General features: G+C 36.5%; 1 protein-coding gene across 1 annotated transcript in view; it reads left to right on the top strand.

Annotated features, from left to right (window-relative positions):
- Window positions 1–290: 290 nt before the first annotated feature.
- LOC127968018 (inactive N-acetylated-alpha-linked acidic dipeptidase-like protein 2) overlaps window positions 291–24,348 on the top strand; it is a 214,266-nt gene continuing 190,208 nt past the window's right edge. The window contains exon 1 of the mRNA XM_052568855.1: window positions 291–486. Within this exon, the coding sequence (XP_052424815.1) occupies window positions 444–486 (43 nt within the window). The 5' untranslated portion in view covers window positions 291–443. The remainder of the gene's footprint in view (window positions 487–24,348) is intronic.

Below are 24,348 nucleotides of genomic sequence, written 5' to 3'. Positions count from 1 at the left end.
CCCTTAGGGGACAAAAAGCTCTAGTTTTATGGTTATTTCTTGTCTTCGTGTCTTAAAATTGCCATTTAAAAGTTGCAATTACTTCACAGGCAGTCTAAAATCTCAACAATAAAGAGCTTGGGCGTTGTAGCATCCCAGGAGGTGTAATTAAATCGTTTTTCACATTAAGTAATTGCTCCAACATGCCACAGAGTACATTTTGGAGCTGGTGTGTCCAGTTTCAGGTGCAGGCAGCGCAGCGGGGTGGAGGAGGTGCCAAACAAGTAGGATGAGTACAGGTGAGCCAGGAAGCAGCTTATGCTAATTTGTCAACATGAGAGGAAATCCTCCTTAGAGCCGAACTCGTGAGAGGGAGACGGAGCTACATGGGAACCTATTAGATATCCAATTCTCCTGTCAGCCACCTCACTGGGGGAGAGAACGAGGGAGAGTGTGTAGCTGCGATGGTGGACACACAGGGATTCCATTCGAACCCAGCCCTGCAAGGTAAATGTTTATATTGCCACCCCTCTTTGTAATGAGCGTGGAGGTTGGTTTTCTCACTGCCCTTTTTGAATGGGCGCTTCCGCAGGTGCTTGTCTGTTAGCCTCACGCAGAGAACCACTTCCAGTGGCTTTGTTGAGGGATTCTCTTGGGTTTTCTTAGGTGTTGTTCATTAGGTGAGTTGTTACAGGACATGAATCAAGAGAGCAGTTGTATTTCAGTTTCTCTTATGCTGCAGAAGCATCATAGCTGGATGGTGTTGGCATGTTTGCTCATTGTTTAAATTATAACATAATGTGATTCAGCTTACCATCTTGGGTTTGATGTGGAAAGCAAATATCTTTTTATTTGCTTTATGTCTCCATAAGGGTTCTGTCAACACAAACCTCATGTTGGTGGTTGTATATGTACTTGTGGCTGCTAAATACATTTATGAGAGCAACACGTGGATACCAGGGCTAAAAGCAAATAAAAACTTACTGCTTGCTTTTGTGGATTTTGAAAACCAGTAGGCCAGTTTTTATTACCTCTCTCTCCATTGCTTGCATTCAAACCAGGTAGCTCATTAATTCAGGCCTCTTAACCTCAAAGGTGGACAATAGTGGAAATGTGTGTGTGTCTTTTGCTGTTTAAAAGTCAGGTCACCTTGTCCACACTTGTTATTTTGATGAAACACACTCGTCTTCCTGTCCAGCCCTAAAGGTCAGAGGTCATAAGGTGTACGCCTGATCAGTTTTAGCAAGAATATGAATTCCCTGTGTGAAGGTGTATGCCATGAGGATGACTCTTCTGTTTTGAATCATCTGCGTATCTATATTTAGTCCTCTTTTTTGTGATCAGGAACAGACATATAGCCGGTGGTGGCGAAGCGATGACCCATCCTTGCCCTTGCATTCCACCTGCTGACACACTGCTTTAAAGACCACCTCATCCTACCCTTTTGTTCACCCCTTCCTTTTGAAATGTGATCTTTTGAATTTCAAAAGCAGAGAGGAAACCAATGCTCCATCCTTGTATCTAAACCCTGGTGGGACATCCTTTGTTATCTGTCCTCAGAACTGTTGTTCATTGGCCATTGATAAGCACAGCTCAGAACACCTTTGGTTTACAAAGGCGTGCAGAAATATACCTCACTTGTGTGCAATGGATTCAACTCGGTCAGCACATGGCAAAAAAGGATGGAGGCTTACATGCTGACCTTCTTAGTTCCACAGAAAGAGACTTTCCTCCATAGTAAAAAAAAGTTATATTTTTAAATGCGTTTATTCGTACTAAGTATAGTTTAAATCTGCATATTTACTGACATATTGCTTGAGACTTACTGGTGTAAATATTCTAGTTAAACTTAATTTAGAGTACTACTTGTTCACAATGCACATTTCTTAATGTGTTTAATGTTACTGTTGATGAGGATTGTATGATCTTTGAACTTTGATCTTTGAACTTTGAAGTGTCCCTGAAGTATACATGCAATAGTTCCACAATCAAATATACTTAAGTATATCTTCCGTCAGACTTAAAGTGCATTAAGTACAAAATTTGTTGTTACAATTTAGCACACTTTAAATATTCCAGTTTAATATACTAATGTATATTACTTATTAGTTAGTACTGTAATGCAAGTTACTGTAATGCTAGTTTAAAAATAGTTTTATTAACCTTATGAATTACTTTTTATATAAATGTATAACATATAATGTTTCAACATAATCATTTATGTATTAAAATAGCTTAAATTTGAATCAATTATTGCATTTGGCATTCAGGGTTTACAATGCAGTGTTATAGTTTATATTTAATTTTCTTTATAGCATTAAAAAGCAAATTATGAATGTTAAATGCATATCATATACTCCATATACTTAAAAAAATATATGTAATACATTTATAATTTATTCACTATTAACGTTACTACAAGCCATCTAATAGCAGATGTTTGTTTAGTTCTTGTCAGTAAATGCTTCTCCTTTTGTGAAATTACTTAATCTTCAGTTTTACGTTGGACTTGGCTGAAATTTTCCATTTGTCACTTCCTTTCTTCAGGACATATCTCTTATTTTGTCATCTGATGTGTATTTAGCCCAGTATTTGTCCTGTCTTGTTTGGCTCAGTGCGTCCGTCTCCATTGGAGATCATTTTTCGGGGCTGTGCATTATCACCACAATAGGCGCCCAAAACAACCTGACTCAATTCCCACCATGTCACCGCACATTTTCTCGCTCCGCTCTCCTGCGGGGGATCAAACAGGGAGAAACATTCCCTTCAGACCAGTTGTAGTTGGGACAGGTCTTGGCAGGACAAATGCGATGGTGTCTACTATTTCAATAGAGCTGCTGTAAATGGTTGTTTGTTACATTTCAGTTAAGCTCTTTGCATGAATCTGCGGCGTGACACTTCCCAACTGTCGTTTTGAGCGCCTGATGATAATCCTTCAACCGTCAGAAGGAGAAATAATGTGTCTCTCAAACTTTTTTTTGCAGATGAAAAATTCTCCAAGGGTTCGTAACGGATTTGTCAGGTCTGTAATGGATTTTGAAACCAAAAGAAGTTACCACGAGACGTGGAGATGAAACGCAAACAATCTTTCAGCCATGCGAGTGTGAGGAACGTATCCCCCATCCATAAAAGAAACGTTAAACTGCTTTTAGCTGCATTCTTCCTATTTTTCTAGCAACTCTGTTCACAGTACATAAATTTAAGTACCGGTAGATATGACAAGTGAAGAGTGCTTCAGTTGGAATAATCTGCTCAGAACTAATCTGTGTATTCGTAGAACCTACCTGCACTGTTTTAACATCTGAGGCATGGAGGTCATTTTCCTTGTTTAGGTGTCAGTGAAGAGCTCAAAGATGTTTTAATGAATAGACATTTAAATGCCTGAGCTCACCTGTTCAGAGGAAGGCAAAGAACGGTTTGGCCCTGCTCAATTTGTAAGCTAAATAAATGTAACCGAGAGCATTCCACTAAAAAAAAATCTCTGTGTTTTGACTGTACAGAAGGTAGACTGTGCTCTCCATCTCTGGCTGTTGAACAAAGTAATTTTTTCCTTTGGCAGATTCAATTCATTCATCATTACTACTTTATTTGATTTGCTTTCTCACTCTGGGTGACCCGGTTCATCCACATGCATCAACTGGTCAATGTGATGCAAGTGTAGAAGTGAGTCACAGGTGGTTCAGGGTGTTCATGAGTTATCCTTAACATTTCATTTCTAGAGTCTTTTATTTTTGCATTTGTGGTTCACCTAAGTGGCAGTTAAATTTACTGAAATGCTGTAAATATAATCTCAAAATGCATGACTGATCAGACTGAAATCAATAAATTATACTTAATTCTATAAAATAAACATAAATAGATCATCCATAAATAAAACTTTGATGAAAATTGACTTACTCTGAACCATCCAACATTTAGATTTCATTGGAACAGATTTAGAGAAATTTGGATTTACATTACTTGCTCAACAATAGGTGCCCTCAGACTAAGGGCCCTATTTTAACGATCTAAGTGCATGGTATAAAACACAAGTGCACTCAGGGCGTGTCCAAATACACTTTTGCTAGTTTAACGAAGAGGAAAATGTTCGGCGTGCCCGGGCGCATGGCCTAAACAGGTTGTCCCTATTCTCTTAATGAGTAATGAGTGTTTTTTGGGCGTAACGTGCAATAAACCAAAGTCTTATATCCTATCCCCTTTAAAAGACAGTTGTGTTCGCACCATGGTGTGTTCACTATTTACATGGCGGAATGTAATTTTTTTAAATATTTGTGTGCTGCTGCATTTCCCTTTATGTGTAATAAGCAAAGTGTATGCGTGTTGTGCTGAATTTTGGCTTTGAATGGAGCAACTGGTTGAAATCTTTTTTCATGGCTAAAAAAAAAATCTAGACATTTTTGTCACCCTATTTTGAGAATAATCCGCTTGCCTCCTGGAAATATTAGATTTTTCAAGCAGCTATCTTTGCTTATTGGCTCTCTTTTGAGCCACTCACCTGTGCCATGAATGCCATGTGACAGAAAAATGATGTTATGACAATTAAGCATGCTAGTGTAGCAGGGACTTATACTTCACAAACACCCATTTAATGCACGCCCAAAAAAAAAAGAAAAAAAAAGAAAAAGAAAACCTTGCCGGTTCACTGCTGTTACACAAATTCATGGCATGCATAAATTTGTGGATGTGCTTCTGCCTGGATTGTAAAATGCTTGAGATGGAAGTGAAGTCTTGGCTTTCCACTAGCAGATTTATGAATGTGTCAGTAGAGACTGCATCACCGGCTATGACATGCTTGGTTGCTAATAGTGCTGGGGGTGTTGGGGTTGTCAGAAAGCAGGTTTGCCATTGGTTTCGGAACAGACCTTGAAAAAGATTCGGCTCCTAACAAAACAGAAGGAGCCCACATTAAGTATGTCATAATGAGGAGATTTTATGTCTGAAGCTGCACGGATAGTACAAGCACACCATGTATCTTTATTATGATGCTTTTTTCTCGGCAAATCTCAGCATTTTGAAGCGGCCATACGTCAGACTCTAAGTTGAAGCTGTAGGATGATGTTAGAAAATCTTTCAGAACCTACTAATATCAGAACTGGAAAAGAAAAAGGAACAGTGAGATTTTTTGTTAATTTAATTCAATTGACCCAACACAAGTTGGATGACATAAAAATGGCACTGCACAAGTGCCTGGACAATGCATCTTTCTTTTTATAAATAAAAACCATTAAACAGACAATGATTGTCATCAAGTTATTTTATTGTCCAAACAGACTGTGTGTTGTTCAGGGCTAATTTGCTGGCCAACTTGGCCCTGACTGGTGTACTGCATCTACCTGTCTTTGACATGCATGATTTCTTCTTGAAAAAACCTTGAAAGTATTGCTGAAAGTATTGCCCCCCACACACACACAATTCTGTCTAAAAATAAACAAAACTCTCACTTAACACAAGTAGTATATATAATAGCCATATTCTCATCTGATTGAAGACTAAATTATTTAAATATGAAGCTGTTCTGGGATATAAAAAAAAAAAAAGAAAAAAAAAAAAAAAAAAAATATATATATATATATATATATATATATATATATATATATATATATATATATATATATATATACTACCATTCACAAACTTTTGTTTATTCAATACAAACAGGTGTTTAATATTCTAGCCTACATCTTAAAATTGTGTAAGACCACTAACATTATTAAAACCCCACATTTTAGCATTATTACAGTACTGTAGAATATTTGGGAAAGTGATTGTGCCTTTAATCTTAGAATTAAACAAGATTTCTATTTTAAGAAGAGCTTCTGCATCCCGGCTGAATAACACAACTAAGCACAAACTCTTTTTTTTTAGGTAGGAACTTATTTACATACAGCGCTTGACATTAAAGGGGGGGGGGGGGGGGGTGAAATGCTATTTCATGCATACTGAATTTTTTACACTGTTAAAGAGTTGGATTCCCATGCTAAACATGGACAAAGTTTCAAAAATTAAGTTGTACGTTTGAAGGAGTATTTCTGTTCCAAAAATACTCCTTCCGGTTTGTCACAAGTTTCGGAAAGTTTGAAAAAGATGGAGCTTAATTTCCTTATATGGGTCCTAAGGGCACTTCTGCCGGAAGAGCGCACGCTCCCATAGAGCAGAGCAATTCACTGATCAGAGCGAGACCGAATTGTCACAAAAGAAGTGTGTTTTTGGTTGCCAGGGCAAGACAACCCTGCACAGATTACCAAAAAAAAAAAAAAAACAGCATTAAGGGACCAGTGGATGGAGTTTATTTTTACAGAGCATCAACGGAGTTGTGCAAGTGTTTGTGTTTGTTCCCTGCATTTCGAAGATGCTTTTTTTACAAACAAGGACCAGTTTGACGCCGGATTTGCGTATCGTTTATTTCTTAAGGATGATGCAATCCCAACGAAAAAGGGTCACGATCGTGTGTTGGAACCGCAGGCGGTGAGTAAAACTGCTTCAAATATCTCTGTGTTGTTAACTTAGCTATCGGCGCGTAAGCACATCAAGTAAACAACATGCGATGTTGTCATCAAGCTGCACTTTCCACATGTACAGCTTTAAAAAAAAAAAGACGACATAAAGTGGAACTTAGTCATTTTCCAAAACCGCTAAGCAAATATATACAGTTTCAATACATACCACATAGAGACGTCCTGCTGTAGTCGTTGCTGCTGCTTCTCTTGTTCAATTTCATCCTCGGGATCTGATTCTGGATCATAAATAAACGGTTGAATCTGACTGTTAGCCATGGTTTGTTTTGGAAGATGTTTTTTTCCTCACAGTAATGTCACAGCTTCCAGACGCCCTCAATGCAGAAGCCTACTCGCGCTCGTGATTCTTTAGCTCCGCCCACACGTCACGCCTCCAGCCTGTCGTGTTTTTCAGAAAGAAAAAAAAACGGTACAGACTATCTTTCTCTTATAAATATAATAAAACTAAAGACATAAAACTTTGAATACTACTATGTGAAATAATAAACCAAAAAAAAATTATATTAAATGTTACATTTAAACCACCAGTAGGTGGCAGCAAGTCACTCTTAATAAGTGAGTAATTGCGACTGAACCAAATTATTTTGGTTAATTCATTCAGGAACAAACACCGTCAAGTTGCTACGAGACTATCAGTTAGACAAAATGTCATTTATCCAGTGTGTTTGAGTTTGTTAAACCCCGCACTGAAAACACCTCTTAAGCACACAGAATAATGCAAGTAGGCATTTTTAATTGTTTATTTATTTTGGTAATTGTGGTTTTGAACGTTTATGTAATCGTGGCATCCATAATTGTAATCGCAATTAGAAATGAAACTAATTGTGCAACCCTAGAGCTCAGTATTTTTATATGATCTCAAAAGAAAAGATGAATGATCCTGTCATGACATGGGTCTTTTCCAGTAACGTTACCTCATTAATATTCATGATCCAAATGTTATAAATTGATGGCTTGTGCTGATGTTCTTGAATTCTTTATCCTTGTAAACATTTTGAAGTTTGACATCCAGTATCAAGCTAGTTTTACCTTTTACTCAGATATATTTGCATTGGTTTTTTAGTATTTATTAATAATAAATCCAGACAGTCTAATCTGTAGACCAGGGATAGGCAACTTCGGTCCTGGAGGGCCACTATCCTGAAGAGTTTAGCTCCAACCCTAATTAAACACTGCAGGATAGTGGCCCTCCAGGAACGGAGTTGCCTATCCCTGATGTAGACCTAAATTGTGGAAACTGATATTTTAACATGTTAACATTTAAGATTCAGTTATAATAAAATGTATAAAGCTATGGTAATGCCATTCTGTCATATGTGCTATAATTGTCCATTTCACAATTAGTCCATTAGCCAGTGTAAATTAATCAGTCGCAATGTTTTTTTGTTGTTTTTTTTTCACTCAATTCCTGAGCATGGATGAACCATGGATTGGTGGCACACTTTAGCATCACTTTGTCCTTAGATCTGTCAGAAACCTGGGAAAAAAAGCCTTTTATGTATGACAAAAAAAATTATTTAGAGGAGAAATAATGAGGAGATATAGTGTACCATTTTATGTATTTATTTATTTATATTCAATGAAAAAAAAAAAAATCCCTCCATTAGTGCAGGAAATACCAGACACACACTCGGCCTAATGCTCTGGTTTTAGGTGACCATTTCTCGTGCAGCTCTGTTATGAGAAGAAAGCATCAACCAGACGCTCTTATTTATCCCTTCTGTAGTGGATGTGCTCTTGTTTGGTGAATTTACAGCCGTCTTCCCAGAAACCCACCTTCAGCCTATAATTATCATCCCAGACAGCTTTTTCAGACCGAATTATAATTATATCTGTGTTTTTTTTTTTATTGTTGTTTTTTGTTCTGAGCTATTGGTGCACCTTATATTTGAGATCACATCTTCAGAACACATACAATTAAAATAGCCCATTTTCTTTGTAATTACAGTAATTCATGAATATTTGTCTTTCAGTTGTTTGCCTGTAAATAGTGAAACAACAGTTCAATATAAATGTACTCTGAGATCAATGACGAGGCATTAGCAGAGAAATACACAACTGGATGTGACACTGCTTTGTATTTAGGCTACTGTATTACAGCACTGAGCAGGTTGGTCAGAGTTAAAATGTAGGAACTGGATGCTTTTCAATTCGTAAGTGTGAATTTGAGTTGAATTATTCACACCCTCCAGGATGTTGGATTGGAATTTGGATTGGAACGACGGGAAGAGAAATGTGCAGAATTCTTATTCAATGAAATTCAAAACACAACAGAACCATTTAATTAGTTCAATGTGGGTTTTTTTTAAGTATTAATTTTGCAAATTGATTTCTAGTTCCCTTGCATTTTTAACCCTTGCATACTTATGCATATTCATCCAGTTTATTAAAAATGTAAACATTTTCCCATTAAGGTGTGAAATTGTTTTATATTACATGTACACAGTAAATGTTCTATTAATTTTAATATAATACCTGTAAATTGATGAACCTTATACAGTATATATTATTCAAAAATGCATTAAATTAATTTCTTAAGAAATGAAGTTCACCACCACCAATACACCCAGATTTATGGTTGATGTTTTGAAAAAAAAAAAAAAAAAAAAAGAGAGAGAGAGATAAATACGAATTCCGTAAAGCACAGAACAAACATGACTGACCTATATTAATGCTGGTAGAAAAGACTTTAAATGTTCACTAATTCCTCTGGGGCTTTACCTTTGCTTTTATCAGATCTTTGTTCACAGTCTGACATTATCAGACGTGATTATCCCCTGCCATCCAGCATGAATAGTCCAAATGATTAGATTTAAGCTGTTGTGGAAGGCTTTTATATAATGTGCATAAATAATGTCAGTTTTTTTCCCCCTGTAAGCTGCTTTCGTAAGAAAGGAACTTCTAAGAGCATACATGGGATCTAAATATATATAATAAAGCCCTGTTTGGATCTGTTGTATAATGTAATGACAAACATTAATGGTTTATTAAGTAATTAATATATATATATATATATATATATATATATATATATATATATATATATATATATATAATATAATGTGTGATCTTCAAAGATGGAGTGTAGCTAATATTTTATTGGAGTGAGGAAGGCTATGGCCTTGGCACAAATAAATGAAGGTGACCATTATAGCCAAAGTCTTTTCTCATATCAGCCTGTTTAATAGAAATATGGGTCATCTCACTCAATGTTCTAGTCTCTCTGAAATGTGTTTTCAAACTGTAGTCTTGAAGGGCATTGGGAAAAATATGTCATGTGGAGCTCAACAGGCCAAAATTTTAACCGAATTTGTTGAGTGCAAAAACCCAGTGAGCTGCATTCATAGAAAGCATTTTAAGGCGTTGGGTTGTATGTTAACCAATGCTGTATTGAAATTTTTGTTTAAAAAAAACAAAAAAAAAAACAACACATTCTCACTCTGCTGCTTCACATGCACAAAAACACCATCTTTGTAAGTTATATTGACATGCTATTATAATTTGCATTAATATGTTGATTTTTTTTTTATTAATCTTTTTTTTCTCAGTTTTGATTTGAGTTATTTTAGTGAATTAAGTTCAACTAAATGAAAATTTATTTTCTTTTATTTCAGTTACTGTTTATTTTATTTCAAGTAATGAAAATTATTTTATATATATAACTTTCATATTTAGTTTCAGTACAAACCCTTCTGTGAATATTTACTGTATGTCTGTTGTACAAATCTTCAACAATTTTATATTAGGAATATTCTTGCTTAAGAATAGACAAGGCCTTTAACTACAGCTGTTTTAATTGTCCTAACAATTTAAATATCCAATGTTCTATTCCTCCACAAGCTCTTTTCTTGCTCAATAATTGATCATATAACTTGGCATGGATGTCATGTAGATATTAAAGACACTGGCTCATGCTAAATTGCTCAGCTCCTGCTTGCATTTTTTATTTAAAGTAACTTATTGAACTTAACGGTTTACTGTCATGTGATGATTCCTGAGCTGTCAGCTGTTATTGTTTTTGTGCGCCTTGTACACTTCACTAAAAGCCAGCTGATTGTATTGTCTGGCACGGAGAACAGACATCAGCCCATAATTAAAGACGACATGGATTTTCAGAAGCATTTTTACATGGAATTTGTTGATGGTCCCCAAAACTTCAGCCAGATTGTCAATGATCCCTAGTCTTAGAGCTTCATTGAGTGGTGAACGCTGCCTTTGGATGTGTGCATTGAACTGAAAGGCCAAAAAGTCTAAAGCTTTTACTATGAATGACAAAACATTGATTTTTTTATATATATTTTTTATAGCAGAGTAAACCAGAGGGTGTTTATTCAGTGTGGAAGGAGAAAATCTGATTATATTACAGCAAGCCAAAATTTGAAGACTTGCTAAAACATTCAGAGACAGACAACAAAGTAAAACTAGGATAAACACTGGCAGACGTTTTACTAGATTGAGTTTCAATTAATATGACAAACTTGTTTCTTGTCAAGTGTCTTGACTAGCTAAACCCCAAGTTAAAATTATTCCAAAGGTGTTGGACATGTAATTGAAAGTAACCTACTTTACTTATTGAGACATAGCTTCGCTTTTATAAAACTGTGAGAGATGTGTTTGTGATGTTTGAGTTGAGGGAGGCTAAAGGTTTGCAAAGGTTGTTTGAAAACTACCTTTATTTTTGTAGTTCGGCTAGGTGATACTATTAGAGAAACGGCATACCAAAGGTTTAATGTGAAAGTGGTGTAAGGAGTGAAGATGGCAGGTCCTTGAGGAATCACAGGTGACCTCTGACTCGAATCTGCCGGTTGTCAGGTATCTTTATTCTTTATTTAGTCTTGAGCAATAGAAGCTTTGAAATGTCAACCCCACGCAAATTTTCCATCTGGGCGGGGGATGATTGACAATGTCTGCGTGGGAAAATGTGTCTCCCCTCATATTTTGAGCAGGATCGTTTAAAATGCTGGGAAAGGACAGGGCTTATCTTCGCCAACACCTGTGCGTGGCCTACTTAAGCATTCAGGATTTCACACCTAAATTTGTGACAATGCTATTCGTTGTGCTTTAAGAGCTTGCTAAAGAGGTCAGATACAAACCCTGTTTTGGCATGGTGTCAGGTTTTTTATTTATTTATAAAAAAAAAAAAATAATAAAAAAAAAAAAAAATCATTTTATTTGTAAACCTTTTCCTCTCCTGAAAGAAGACTGCTTATCTAACCCACTGGCTTTTACACACATTATGCATCACCTCCTCTTCTGGCACACCGCTTCTTAAATGCAGTGCAGGTTGGGTTGAGGGTCACAGCGCCTGGTGTAATACATCTGAATATGTCCTTAAATTAAGGGCAGCACGTCAAACACAAGGTCTATTTCGAACTGTCTGGTGCATAATTTTTCATGAAAAACTTTTGAGGAATTTAGCTCCCTGCTACTGGGAACCTTTAGAGAAATAGAAATGACTACAAATGTCTGGGTAATTTAAGACTACAAATGTCTGATTTAACTAGCACCGGTAAGTCTAATTATTCATTACACAGGTGTCTAGCAAACAATTTTACACGATTACCGAGTGAAGAAACAGAAAGACCCAGTTGGTAAAACAGTTTATGCAAACAAAACAGACTGAATTAGCTCTTTAAGACCTTAGCATATTGGCTATGATTTCAGTAGTGTCTAACACACTGGCTTGATGCAAAGCCCTGGCAGGAGGTCTGTCTCTGGGGTGATTTGTGTTGGGACAGGCATCTTTCTCTTTCCGAAAACCTTTTTTCCTCTCAACATCAGCCCTCTCACTCTTTCCATCTCTCTCTCTCCCTTGTCGGGTTACCACAGTCTCTTTTTATGGCTTGAAAGTGACTAGGTCAAGCATGAGGTCTAATCTAAATTTAATTCACTCCATCACAGTTGAAGATTATCGCATGGGAGGAGGGGGGAAGAATATAGGCCTCTCATCCTTGGCCGCTCTCTCGCTTCGCTTTCCTTTCAGTCATTGCCCTTGTATCAAACCCCGGCTCTGCCAAAAATGGCATGTTCATTCACTTGTTCCACATTTGCACAAACTGTTTATCGCTGTTCCGTGATCTCTTGCTCTTTCTGGTGTGTTGCTCTTTGGCAAACGAAAGGGGTTAAAACTCTCTGCTCAGGCTTGGCAGCTCCTTGTGGGAAGCTGTTACATGGGCCTTTAACTTTTAAAACGTCATGTTAGAACATGGTTTTATGAGTTTGACTTGGATATCTGACATTAAATGCTATCTGGGGATAATTCAAGCGTTGATGTGTACAAAATGACAGTAAAAAGTAATACGTTTTTCTCCTTTTAATGGCCGTTGGCAGGACGGTCTATATACTTACCAGATATTTCTCTCCAGGATAGAGAGGAAGTGTAGATGTTGCAGCATTTCAAATCGAGAGGGTAAAAAATTAAGTGGCACTTATTTTAAGCAAAGGAGATTTAAATTGAAAACAAACATATTTGGACACTTGCAGTTTGTCAAAAGTAGTATAACATTTATGTCTATTAAAAGGAATAAGTAAAGTAAAGTTGATTCCAAGAAAAGGTCTAGCATTATTATTTGCTTTAGCATTGTTAGCACTGATATTTTGTTATGTAATGCAAAAATGGCTTTGGTGTTAAAGTACTTCTGGAATAACTATACATACATTTTTTTTAAATGTTTTCAAAACAAGTCTTTTTTTTTTGCTCATCAGTGGTGCATTTGATTTTAAAAAAAATACAGTAAAAACAATGATATTTAGAAATTATTTTGCAATTGAAAACAGCTACTTTTTTAATATATGAGCTAGTAAAATATAATTTATTCTTGTGTTGGCAAAGCTGAATTTTCAGCATAATTACTCCATTCTTCAGTGTCAGATGATCCTTCAGAAATGATTGTAATATGCTGATTTGGTGCTCAAAAAACATCTTAATTTAAGAAATATTTATCACTTTAAATGTTGAAAACATTTTCCCAGTCAGGATTCTGTGGTGAATAGAAATGGCATTTATTTGAATCGGAAATCATCTAACATGTAATGTCTTTTTTGCTACATTTGAACAGTTTAATGTGTTGTTGTGGAATAAAAAAATGGTAAAAAAAAATTATGGAAATACTTTGAACTACCGTTCAGGAGATTTTTTTAAATCCTGTCATTTTAATCACTTATTTCAGATGCTTCAGAGTGTATTCATAGAAATTAATTCAATATACACCCTAGAAAAACAGTTATCCGGTTTTGATCATTTTGGCTGGTAGAAGGCATTGCATCACCTAGCAGGATCTTTTTGATAACTGAAAATAGGATTATGGAAAAAATTGGAGTGGTGTAACTCATTGCAGACTCATGCTGCTATCTAGAGGAAATTGTTTCTGCTAATAATAAATTTACAGCTAGGAGAAAAGGCTCCATGCAAATGGCTTTATTGTGCTGAAATTATTGCATGTATGCATCAGAGCTTCTTAAAGGGGTCATACGATGTTGCTAAAAAGAAAATAATTTTGTGTATTTGGTGTAATATAATGTTTCATGCAGTTTAAGGTGCAAAAAACACATCAAAATATTTTTAATGTAAATTATTTTCCATGTACTGTACATTATTGTTGCTCTTCTATGCCCCACCTTTCTGAAATGCATAAATTTTTTGAAAGTTCATCATTCTGAAAAGCGAGATGTACGCTGAATGGCCAGCTATCCACTGCATTGTCATTGGCCGAATACCTCAAGCATGTGACAGAAATGTTACGCCCCTTTAACATACTGTCCCAGCATGCAAGACAAAAACAATAAAACCTATTATAAATGAAGCATTTGTTGCATCCAGTGGGGACATTATTATAACAAATACAGTAAAAACTGTGATATTTAGAAATATTTTTGCAATATTTTTTTAAAACAATTACTTTAATATATGGGCTAGTAAAATATAATTTATTATTGCTTTCTTGTGTTGGCAAAGCTGAATTTTCAGCATCATTACTCCATTCATAATTACGTCTTTTTAGGCTTTGCGTTGCATTGTACTGCGCAAAAATAAAACCATATCTGCACTCGTGATCGGAGAAATAACAAACAACAAGTGCTTCTCTAAACTCCTCAAAATTTGCATTTGAATAGTCAGTGGCAAATTCTTTAAATATGAAAACATACTTACTGGATGTGAGTCAGAAGTGCCAGACTGCCCTTGCAAATTTAGAATTGCCCTACTTTATAGAAACAGTTTGTGCACAGCCGGCATTGTACTCTTTCAAGTTCAGGAAACAGCCCTCCGTAAACTGAGCTACATATACTCAAATATTTGGGTTGAACTGTTCTGGGTGTGGCGGGAGGAGCACACAACAGGCACCCTTCCTGGACCCACGAGGACACCAGAGTGCATGCAGAGGGAAGGGACCGGTCTCTCAAGGAGAGGTGCGCTCGGCATTTAAACAGCGGCGGTGATGAGGCTTCAATTATATCAGGTTTGCCCCATCACACGCCGCCAGCCCTGGCTCTTCCAGCACCCCTCCTCTCTCACATGCCCACTCCTGTCGGGAGCCTGGTCAAGGGCGGTGATTAAGGGACGGGGTGACAATGATAATTAGGGGGGAGGCAGTCAACTTGGACAGTGTTGTAAATACAACTTAACCACTGATTTCTAGTTGTGTCTTTTGGAATGAAACTGCATCTCCATAACATGGCAGCGGTGGCAACAATACTACAGTGAGAAGATAAGCTATTCCTTCTTTCTTTGTGTTAACATTCGGGTGGTGTTATGCAAATATTCCCACACAGTGACATAGATGTGGGAGCGTGTTTAAATGAGGCATTTTAGGAGGGCATGGACAAGTCTTACCTTTTATAAAGAATAACTATTTGGGTTTGAGATTTTAGACCGTGCAACTTTAAGGATCTTATCTATGCAAAAACAGGTTGTAACACTCCAAAGACAAAGGAAAACTTAAAATTGCATCTCATACTGTACCCCTTTAAGAGAAAAATAAATGACAATAAGGTTTCTTAACATTTGTAAACCTTTTGATTAAAACTTTGTGTTGGAGTAATTGTATACTCTTCCAATACCAGCCTAATATATCTGAGTCCAATATTCCTTATACCTTGTAAATAGATACGGTATTGACCCTTGCTCAAGGGTTAGCACCTACTGGCTTCCCACAGCACTCAGTCATGTAATTGGTTTATAACTCCTGCGCAGGTGCAAATTAGCAGCAGTAACCTTAAACAAGGGCAGGGGGAGGTACCGCAGACAGAGACGCACTCAGAATATTATTTTGCACTCTATTACTCGCTGCTCAGTGTTATCCAGCCTGTGCGCATCATCTGTCAAATGATTCCTCCTAATAATAAATTACTGTTTTCACTGGTATCAACCAAACTGTCAACACAGTTTCTCAGCACTGATGGGTTTTAAGAATCAGTGCCATTGGTTTTCTACTTTGTCTACTTAAAGCTGCAGTCTGTAAGTTTTGCCTCTTTGTCGCCATCTCAGTCTGAAAACATGAAATTGCAGCTGTTTGTGGAATTATCTTCCTTGCGTGAGTGGTGCGGATGAATCTAAAGTTTTGAGGAGTATGTGTAGCAGTCAGTCACCATACCAGTGTGGATATTTACTGCACTTTGCAATCACAGATTCTTGCCTACATCTTGGAATATGTGACCCAAATAAGAATTTTCCACTAATATTTTCATCTGAACACAAGTCTGCCACGTTTGTTCTGACCAACTAAGGAAAAAAGCATTACAGTATATCCTGCTACCAATTTAATCTAAAGATCGGTTAGCTCATATCACATCAAACCATGCAAATGATTGTAATTGTTACACTTTATTCTCAAATTATTAATGTTAACAACATTAGCATTTAGCATGTAGATATCAATTTCTGTACAGTCTAATTGTCACACCATTCGAATTTCATATTAAGTATTTTAAACAATAAAGCAAATTATGCTCCATTTGAACTGGTTGTCTTTAAAATATAAATCTTGCGAATCCCAGGCTATCTCTGATCAGAAGCACATTTTAAACTGGACTTTAATTCACATGTTTCATAAATACATCATTCTTTCTGGATTATAATCCGCCACCAAAATAATACATTTAATTATTCTAGCTGCTGTGTAAAAAGGCTATAAAAGACATGCAGGATCCTGCAGGATCCTCACATGCGATAGCCTAGCCAGGACAATGTTTTTATGTTTACAGACGTGACGCGGCAGCATACTCTAATTTCCCATGAAAACCTACCCGTACCACTCAAAACAGAAAATATTATTATGAGCTAAACTTTTTGAATCAGGCTAAATTTCTGAGATTTCTAGATTTCAGAGATTTTCTCTTTTGTATGAAAATGATGACATTAAATTGTTATATAGGGATTTTATCTGAAGGATCAAGTGACATTTCTTAAGCAAGGACATTCATTTGATCATAAGTGACTATGGACAATTACAATATTACAAATATATTTCAGATAAATGATTTCTGAAGGAACACGTCACACTGAAGACACTGAAAATTCAGCTTTCCCATCACAGGAATAAATTTGTAAATACCTTAAAATAGAAAGCAGTTATTTTAAATCGTTATAATATTACTGTTTTTCTATATTATATGCTTTAAAAAATGCAGCCTTGGTGAGCATAAGAGATAGTTTAAAAAAATCTTACTTATTCCAGATTTTTAAAGGGTTGTGTATTTGTCAAAAGTCTTAGTTAATTTGTCATTTTATGCCCCTTTTAGTAAATGCCAACACAAGAAAATAGCACTAACTAATAGCATATATTTAAAGCTGCAGTAGGGAACTTTTGACGCTCTAGCGGTTAATAAACAGAACTGCATGCGTCTTGCGGAAGAACATTGTAGCCGGATCTACTTCTATCTGTTTATGTCTATGAAGAATCACAAAGGTACTGGGTTACTCCACCGCGGTACCCCCGAAGCAATCTAAAATAGTACGAATATAAACACTTATTATAGGTGCACCCTAGTGATTCAGGACAAGCTAAAAACACAGTTTAGAAAATGGATTCATGGTGTACTCGCTTATTATGTTCATTTTTCTACATTTTGAACACAAACAAAGTTACGGACCGCAGCTCTGATTGGTTATTTTTTACCGGGAGCGCATGACTTTCTGCAAATGGCAATAGGACCACTGGGAGGAGCCAGAGGAGCTTGATTTTTTTCACAGATTAACTGTCTCATATTCTACTGTCAGGACATAATGACAGGTTTAATAAATATGTAAAAAAAATACTTTTTTACAAAAGTTCCCTACAGCACCTTTAATACACGTGATATGCAAAATATGTTAAACATCTCAGTTTGGTGGCGATTCATCTATGAACCAAAAATCAGTTGAAACCATCCTGTGGTCTTCAATCATTTATTAAAGTCAATCTTAGATTTGTTAATTCTTAAGATTAAAAGGAAGTTGCACCCAAACTATGATTCATTAATTATTTGAGCAGTTGCTTTAGTCCCAGCACTCAAGAATCAATGTAAAGTCTTTCGTTTGCTACCCGTAAATCATCAAAATCTCTATGTAAATTAGTTATTACTTTTATAAACAAAGAACAAAGAGTGTAATTACTTAATTACTCGGAAGAGGATCTAAAAAATAAATGTGTGAAAACCTTCACGGTTTCATCACTTGCATAATTTCGGGCAATATGTACACATCACACTACTTCAGTTACAGAAGAGCGATTCACGATGAGGTGGAGCGATAGAACTTCTCTTCCTCTCTGCTTTCATCCTCCTTTCATCAGACTCGCAAACATTAATGCACCAAGGAACCGTGCTGCTAAGTGCCCTGCGGGGAGCGCTGCGAATATGACATTGGTGGCAGTCGTGTTGGTAAGCAGCTTCGCACACTCTCTGCATCAACAATAAGCTGTTGATAGTGATTAGGCTAGCTGGCGCTGGGCTGTAATATGCCCTGGGAAAGCATTAATCTTGTGGGTTGCTGCCCTTTCCCTAAAGAGCTCTGATCAAAGCGTGAAGCCGGGCTCAAGGACAGTGGAGGACTTTGAGGGAGGGTGGGAACAGGAGGCAGGTAGCACCAGATGGAAAGTTCAGACCCTTGCTTGTTTCACCGAAATGTCAGAACTGTAAAAAAGGTTTTTTTTTATAAATCATCATTCACGCGTGGCCGCCACTCCAAAAATAGTCAAGAGGCAATGGATATTAGACCCCTGTGGTGAACTGTGGAGGTAATTACTGAAGCTTGGCTTAGGTGACTTCTTGTTTTGGCTGTTGAGTTGGGCCAGAGAATTGGGAAAGCCGCATTTGAAAAAGTGTTGGCCAAGCTACAGTATTTTGAAATGGTCAAGCTTGAAGGATAATCATAATGTAGCGTTAAATGTTTGGTTGGAAGATTTGACGTGACATTAATGGCACCCAAACATTTGTGTGCATCGATACAACAATCTCACTGTGGAGAAATCTGGCCAACTTGCATGTTTTGAGCATTTGGTCACACCCCAGGTCCACTCCAGTTACATGAAACCATCACTTGGTGGTGAGTATGTTGCTAAGTGATAGTGAAAGGCAAAAGAGAACTTCAGAACCAGCTCTGTGCTCTTGTATTTAGTGCAATTTGATAAACACCATTGTAGAGCTGTGCAATTAATCGAAATACAGTTTCGATTTCGGCCTCCAGTGAATATGAAAATACAATAACCAAGATAAAATGACTATTGGACCCGTTCCACCAATTTCCAATGGTGGAAAAAAGCCCAATTGCACATGCAAATCAGTGAAATCATGTATTGCGACTTGCTAAATGTGACATGCTTGATTTAGTAAAGTTTTTATTAAAAAGATTAGATTTATTTGTTTTAATAGTGTGAATGAGAAATTGCGCTGTTCCTCAAGAGGTTTTCTGTGCATGCGCTCAGAGAAGGAACAGAACACGGACAAGAAAAGCCAAGTTCAGAATACAGGATTTTAAGGATTTTCCAAGTCAATGAGCTTGCGGACAGGTTGGGTTGTGATTGCGGGAAAATCAGCAGGTGATCAGCACTCTGCAATATTTATATGTTTGATGCAACTCATGTGACTCAACAACGCATTAAAGAGGCTTGCTGACTTGTCACTGACGCCAAACAAATATTTAGCATGCCAAATATCTAGACAGTTGACTCAATATGATGCAGTGTCAGGTGCTGTGAAGGGCTACAGCCACTGAGAGAGCAAGGCATGGGCTGAGGACAGAAAAACAGAAAAACAGCAGTGGCAACACACCTTTAAGAAAAGTTTGGACACCACATTCGTCATGCAAACATCTTGCAGCACTAATTTCTTCTCGACGTCCATTTTCAGATAATCAACTCCTGTTTTACTTGTTGTTTGGTGTCATTCCCATTCTACTTCTCGCTTTTTTTTTAATGGACAAAACGTGGCTTGGAAAGTTGGTGGGCGACAGAGTTGTCGTCAGCTCATGTAGTGTGTGACCCCTTGTTGCGGATCATTTACCTAGAGTCACATAGTGTGACCACCACAACAACTTCAAGACAGAAAGCAAGTCATGTAATCTGAACAGCACAGCAATCTTCCGAAGCATAAAGTGGTGTAGTCTGAACTTGGCTTAAAGTGAACTTTCAGCTTATGGTACCTGTCTGAGTGGTCAAATCCATGTAAAAATGTCAAAATGTGTCACTTGGTGATTATTCATGTAAACCCTCCTCAGTTATGTAATAAGTGAATGTAAACAGTTGAGAATTAAAATATGTGCAGTAAATTGGATTCGTGTGACTCTTAAAGTGACAGCAGGCTATGTTCCTGATGCCGACTGTGTGCTGTATTAATCAAAAAAAGACAAAGAAAAAAAAAATCACTCACTGCTCTTGTCTGAAGGAATTTTGTAGCTTTACAAAAGAAACAAAGGAAGTTAATGCAGTTTTGTTTTATATTTTCTCTAGTAGGCTGTTAACTGAATACTTTAGACTTGAAAAAAAAAAAAAAAACTTAAAGCACTTTGTTCCACTTTTATTATTTGTATTATATTGTTGTATTATACCATTCTGCAGTGGTATAGATAAGTGTGCAATTTTGCTATATGTTTGAAAATGTGTATATAAATAGAATATATATTATATAGAAAATGTATATTTGATATTCATCTAAATATTTTAATAAATAACTAAGTTTTGGTCACGTGGCCCACTCATAATTGTGTTAAATTGTAATCTTGACTACAGTATCAAGCAAAATAATCAATATTATGATTTTTGCCATAATAGAACAGCCCCACACCACTGTGAATTCAAAATTCTAAATGGCAATATGAAAATTTGTCCATACAAAGAGCAAAGACTCTAAGAATTGCTCATAATAAATGGACATGGCAACTTTGAATTAAGACATAAATTCTATTTAGACACTTAGAAAGGACCTTATATTAAAAAGGACCATTTAGGATGAATTGATTCACTTGAAAGATTTGAAGAGTGCTATACTGTATAAGGGACTGGACAGTGATGGACTGTTTGTTAAAAAGTAGCTTGTGACTGGTAAAGCTACACTGTTTTGAAAATAGCTGAGCTACTGCTGTAAAATGTATGCTTTTTGCCTAACACTGCTTAAAGGAACAGTAGTGTAGAAGAGAGGGAGCAGAAGACAGATTTACCTCACAATGACTTGTGTGTGTCCGCCATAACTCTGTGCACAAGTGCGTGTGTGTCAGTATTTTTCTTTTATGTTTCTTATCTTGCAAGTGATGCTCATTTGCGCATATGCCACGCAAGGAAATTGGCTCTTTTCCTGTAGGCACAATATGTTCCAATCTTTTTCGCTGCTTCTTCTGCCATATATACCGCATCAGGGCAATTTACTATTGCATCGGGGAAGGAAATGATGGAGAACTCTGTGTACCTTTGTGACTGAGTGAATGGCTTTATTGTTTGTGCAATATTTATTTCAGCACGGTACAAATTTTTATATGACATGCAAAGTGTCCTGCCCACTTGCTTCACAGGCAAAATATTTTACCTTGACTTTGCAAAACTGTGGCACTATCATCTTTTATTAGAAGCTTGTGCTTAGGTTGATTAAGAAGGAGATCATAGTGTACAATTTATGATTCTGAATTAGACGCTGAGGTTGTAGGTTTGATTTAACATTCAGAGGATGTGGTGGCTGCTTGTAAAAGATAAAATATTCTCACTCTCCTCAGCCGTTTATTGGGATGGTCCACGGTTTATTGAAATTGTGGAACCCACATTTATGCACCGTCCGTCCCCTTTATTTCTCTAATGTATCAGTCTGGTAATGGTATCCTACTGGTTGCCTAATTTCTAGTATGCAGACTATTGTGTTTGTACACAGAGGGGTTTCAGAAAGTATTTAGACACACAAAAAAATGCATGAAAATTTGCATTATATAACAAACTATATCACGTCTGCTTTATTGTCAATTTCCACATGTACAGAACATACATACAGAGAATCGAAGGGAGTTCAGCTTTCTGACAGCCTGGTGGATGAAGCTGTCCTTCAGTCTGCTGGTCCTAGCCAGAAGACTCCGCAGTCTCCTCCTTGATGGTAGCAGGCTGAAAAAGCTGTTTGATGGGTGGGTGGGATCACCTGTGATGCAGAGGGCTTTGCGGGTGAGACGTGTTCCATAAATGTCCTGGAGGGAGGGGAGAGAGACACCAATGATCTTCTCAGCTGCTCTCACTATGCGTTGCAGAGTCTTTCAGCAGGACGCATTGCAGGCGCCATACCACAAAGTGATGCAGCTCAACAGAATGTTCTTGATGGTGCCTCTGTAGAAGGTGTACATGATGGGGGGTGGGGCTCTGGCTCTCCTCAGTTTGCGGAGGATATAGAGACAGTGTTGTGATTTATTGGCCAGTGCTGCGGTGTTTTCAGTCCAGGAGAGGTCCTCTGTGATATCATACCAAGTGCCATAAGAAAAGAACAGAATTTCCAAATTCTGTGTCCAAAATTTTGCTTTTTGTGGCCTTTGTAAGTGCAGACTTTACTTTTTGTGGTGCATAAGCAGGCACACCATATTAGGTATTCACATGTAGCTCATGCATAGCATTTACATATTAAGTTTAGTCAAGCTCATTAATTACTTCCAGTGACTTTGGTTCTGCCACAAGCATGTTTCATGCACAGCAGGTGCACTGCCCTTGTGCACGTTAGAGGAAGTCAACCCACATAATGACCTTCATGAATCAGACAGAGGTGGCATCGTTAAAACTGCAGGCACATGGCTGCAAAAATTACCAGGCAACTCGCTCTGAGACGAGCTGACGATGCTGTTCAAGGGGATCAAATGCTAGGCAACACTTAAGAACTGTTGCTATGTTTCTTACAACACAGCTACAGTGAAATGTTACTGCACCTCCACATTATTACTCCAATAATGAGTCACTTCCTGACCAATCAGGCCGTCTTGTTTTTATAGAGCTCTCATATCAGTATATCATATCAAACTACATAATAACCATTAAAATAATAACCTACATAACACAATATCTCACAACTTCCATCATTTCAAATTTTCAGTTCTGGTATTAACATTATGGGAATTCGATTTACAGCTTGATGGATAAAAGACTTCAGGAAAGCTTTGAAATAAGTTTGTGCTGAAATCCTGTCTCTTCAAAAGAACACTAGTTTACTAAAATCTTATTGATTTTTGAAGATGCATTAAAATTAAATACAAAAGTGATGCAAAAGATTTATATTTAAAACTAATAAAAAAAGAAAAAAACAATTAAGAAGCATAACTGTTTTAACAATAAGAAATTCAATTAAATTCAGGTTTATTTGAATAGCGCTTTTTATGATAAAAATAGTGTAAAGCAACTTTACAGAAAATTAAGTTTCTACACTTTTTAGTAGTAGCTTATCAGTGGTGAGTGTCAATGAAATATTACACTGCTGACTGGAAAATTAAGCTTTGATTTCACAGAAATAAATTTCATTTTAAGTTTATTTTAAATGATAATTATATTTCAAAATGTTACTGTTTTTACTGTATTTTTGATCAAATAAATGCTGCCTTGGTGAGCATAAGAGACTTTCAAAAACATAAAACTCTTATTGCCTACAAAAATTGTTACAGTTCTGTATAAATAATTGTATTCATACAATTTTTGGATTTGAACACAATGGTGAAGGAGATTTTCTAAATTTCTCATAAACTGTGGACAGTATAAACAATATAAACACTGTAAACAGTGTAAAGTTTCTACTTTTGTGTTTGGAGCAATATGAGGATAAATAAATTATAGCACATAGTTTTCATTTCTAGTTTGTTTTGGTTTATCAAAACATGATTTTTAATTCCTAAGTAAACAAATTTCAAATTTCAACTTATGTCACCTTTGCAAAGATAACTACTTTATTTTTAGAGTCAGTGCATGACCCTCTGGTTCTCATTCTCTCTCACCTCTCATGAGTAGAAACTGTGCCTTATTGTGAAGAGTGGTTGGAAGGGGGGCATAGCCAGAGACAGCCTCACAATATTCTATATCAATATTTAATAGTTCTCCATTTTGTGTCTCAGAGGTATAGACACACTCCAAGATGGATATGCGTTGGAGAGTGGTTGTGAGTGTGTACAAGAGAGACCAAGAGACCATCAGACAAGAAACAAAGAGAAATGGAGAGCAAGAGTGATGTTGTCTGTTTTTTCTTTTTGTTTTTTTTTTTCAGATATGTGACTTGCTTGGTTTCAAAGGTTTCAGCATTTTATATATATATATATATATATATATATATATATATATATATATATATATATATATATATATATATATATATATATATATATATATATATATAAGAGGATTTTTACAAATACCCCCTTTTTTCTCTACTTGTCCAAATGCTACTT

The sequence above is a fragment of the Carassius gibelio genome, chromosome B11 (assembly GCF_023724105.1).
Source record: "Carassius gibelio isolate Cgi1373 ecotype wild population from Czech Republic chromosome B11, carGib1.2-hapl.c, whole genome shotgun sequence".
NCBI lineage: Eukaryota > Metazoa > Chordata > Actinopteri > Cypriniformes > Cyprinidae > Carassius > Carassius gibelio.
The sequence above is the reverse complement of the archived record's forward strand: the minus strand, read 5'-3'. Positions and strand labels throughout refer to the sequence as shown.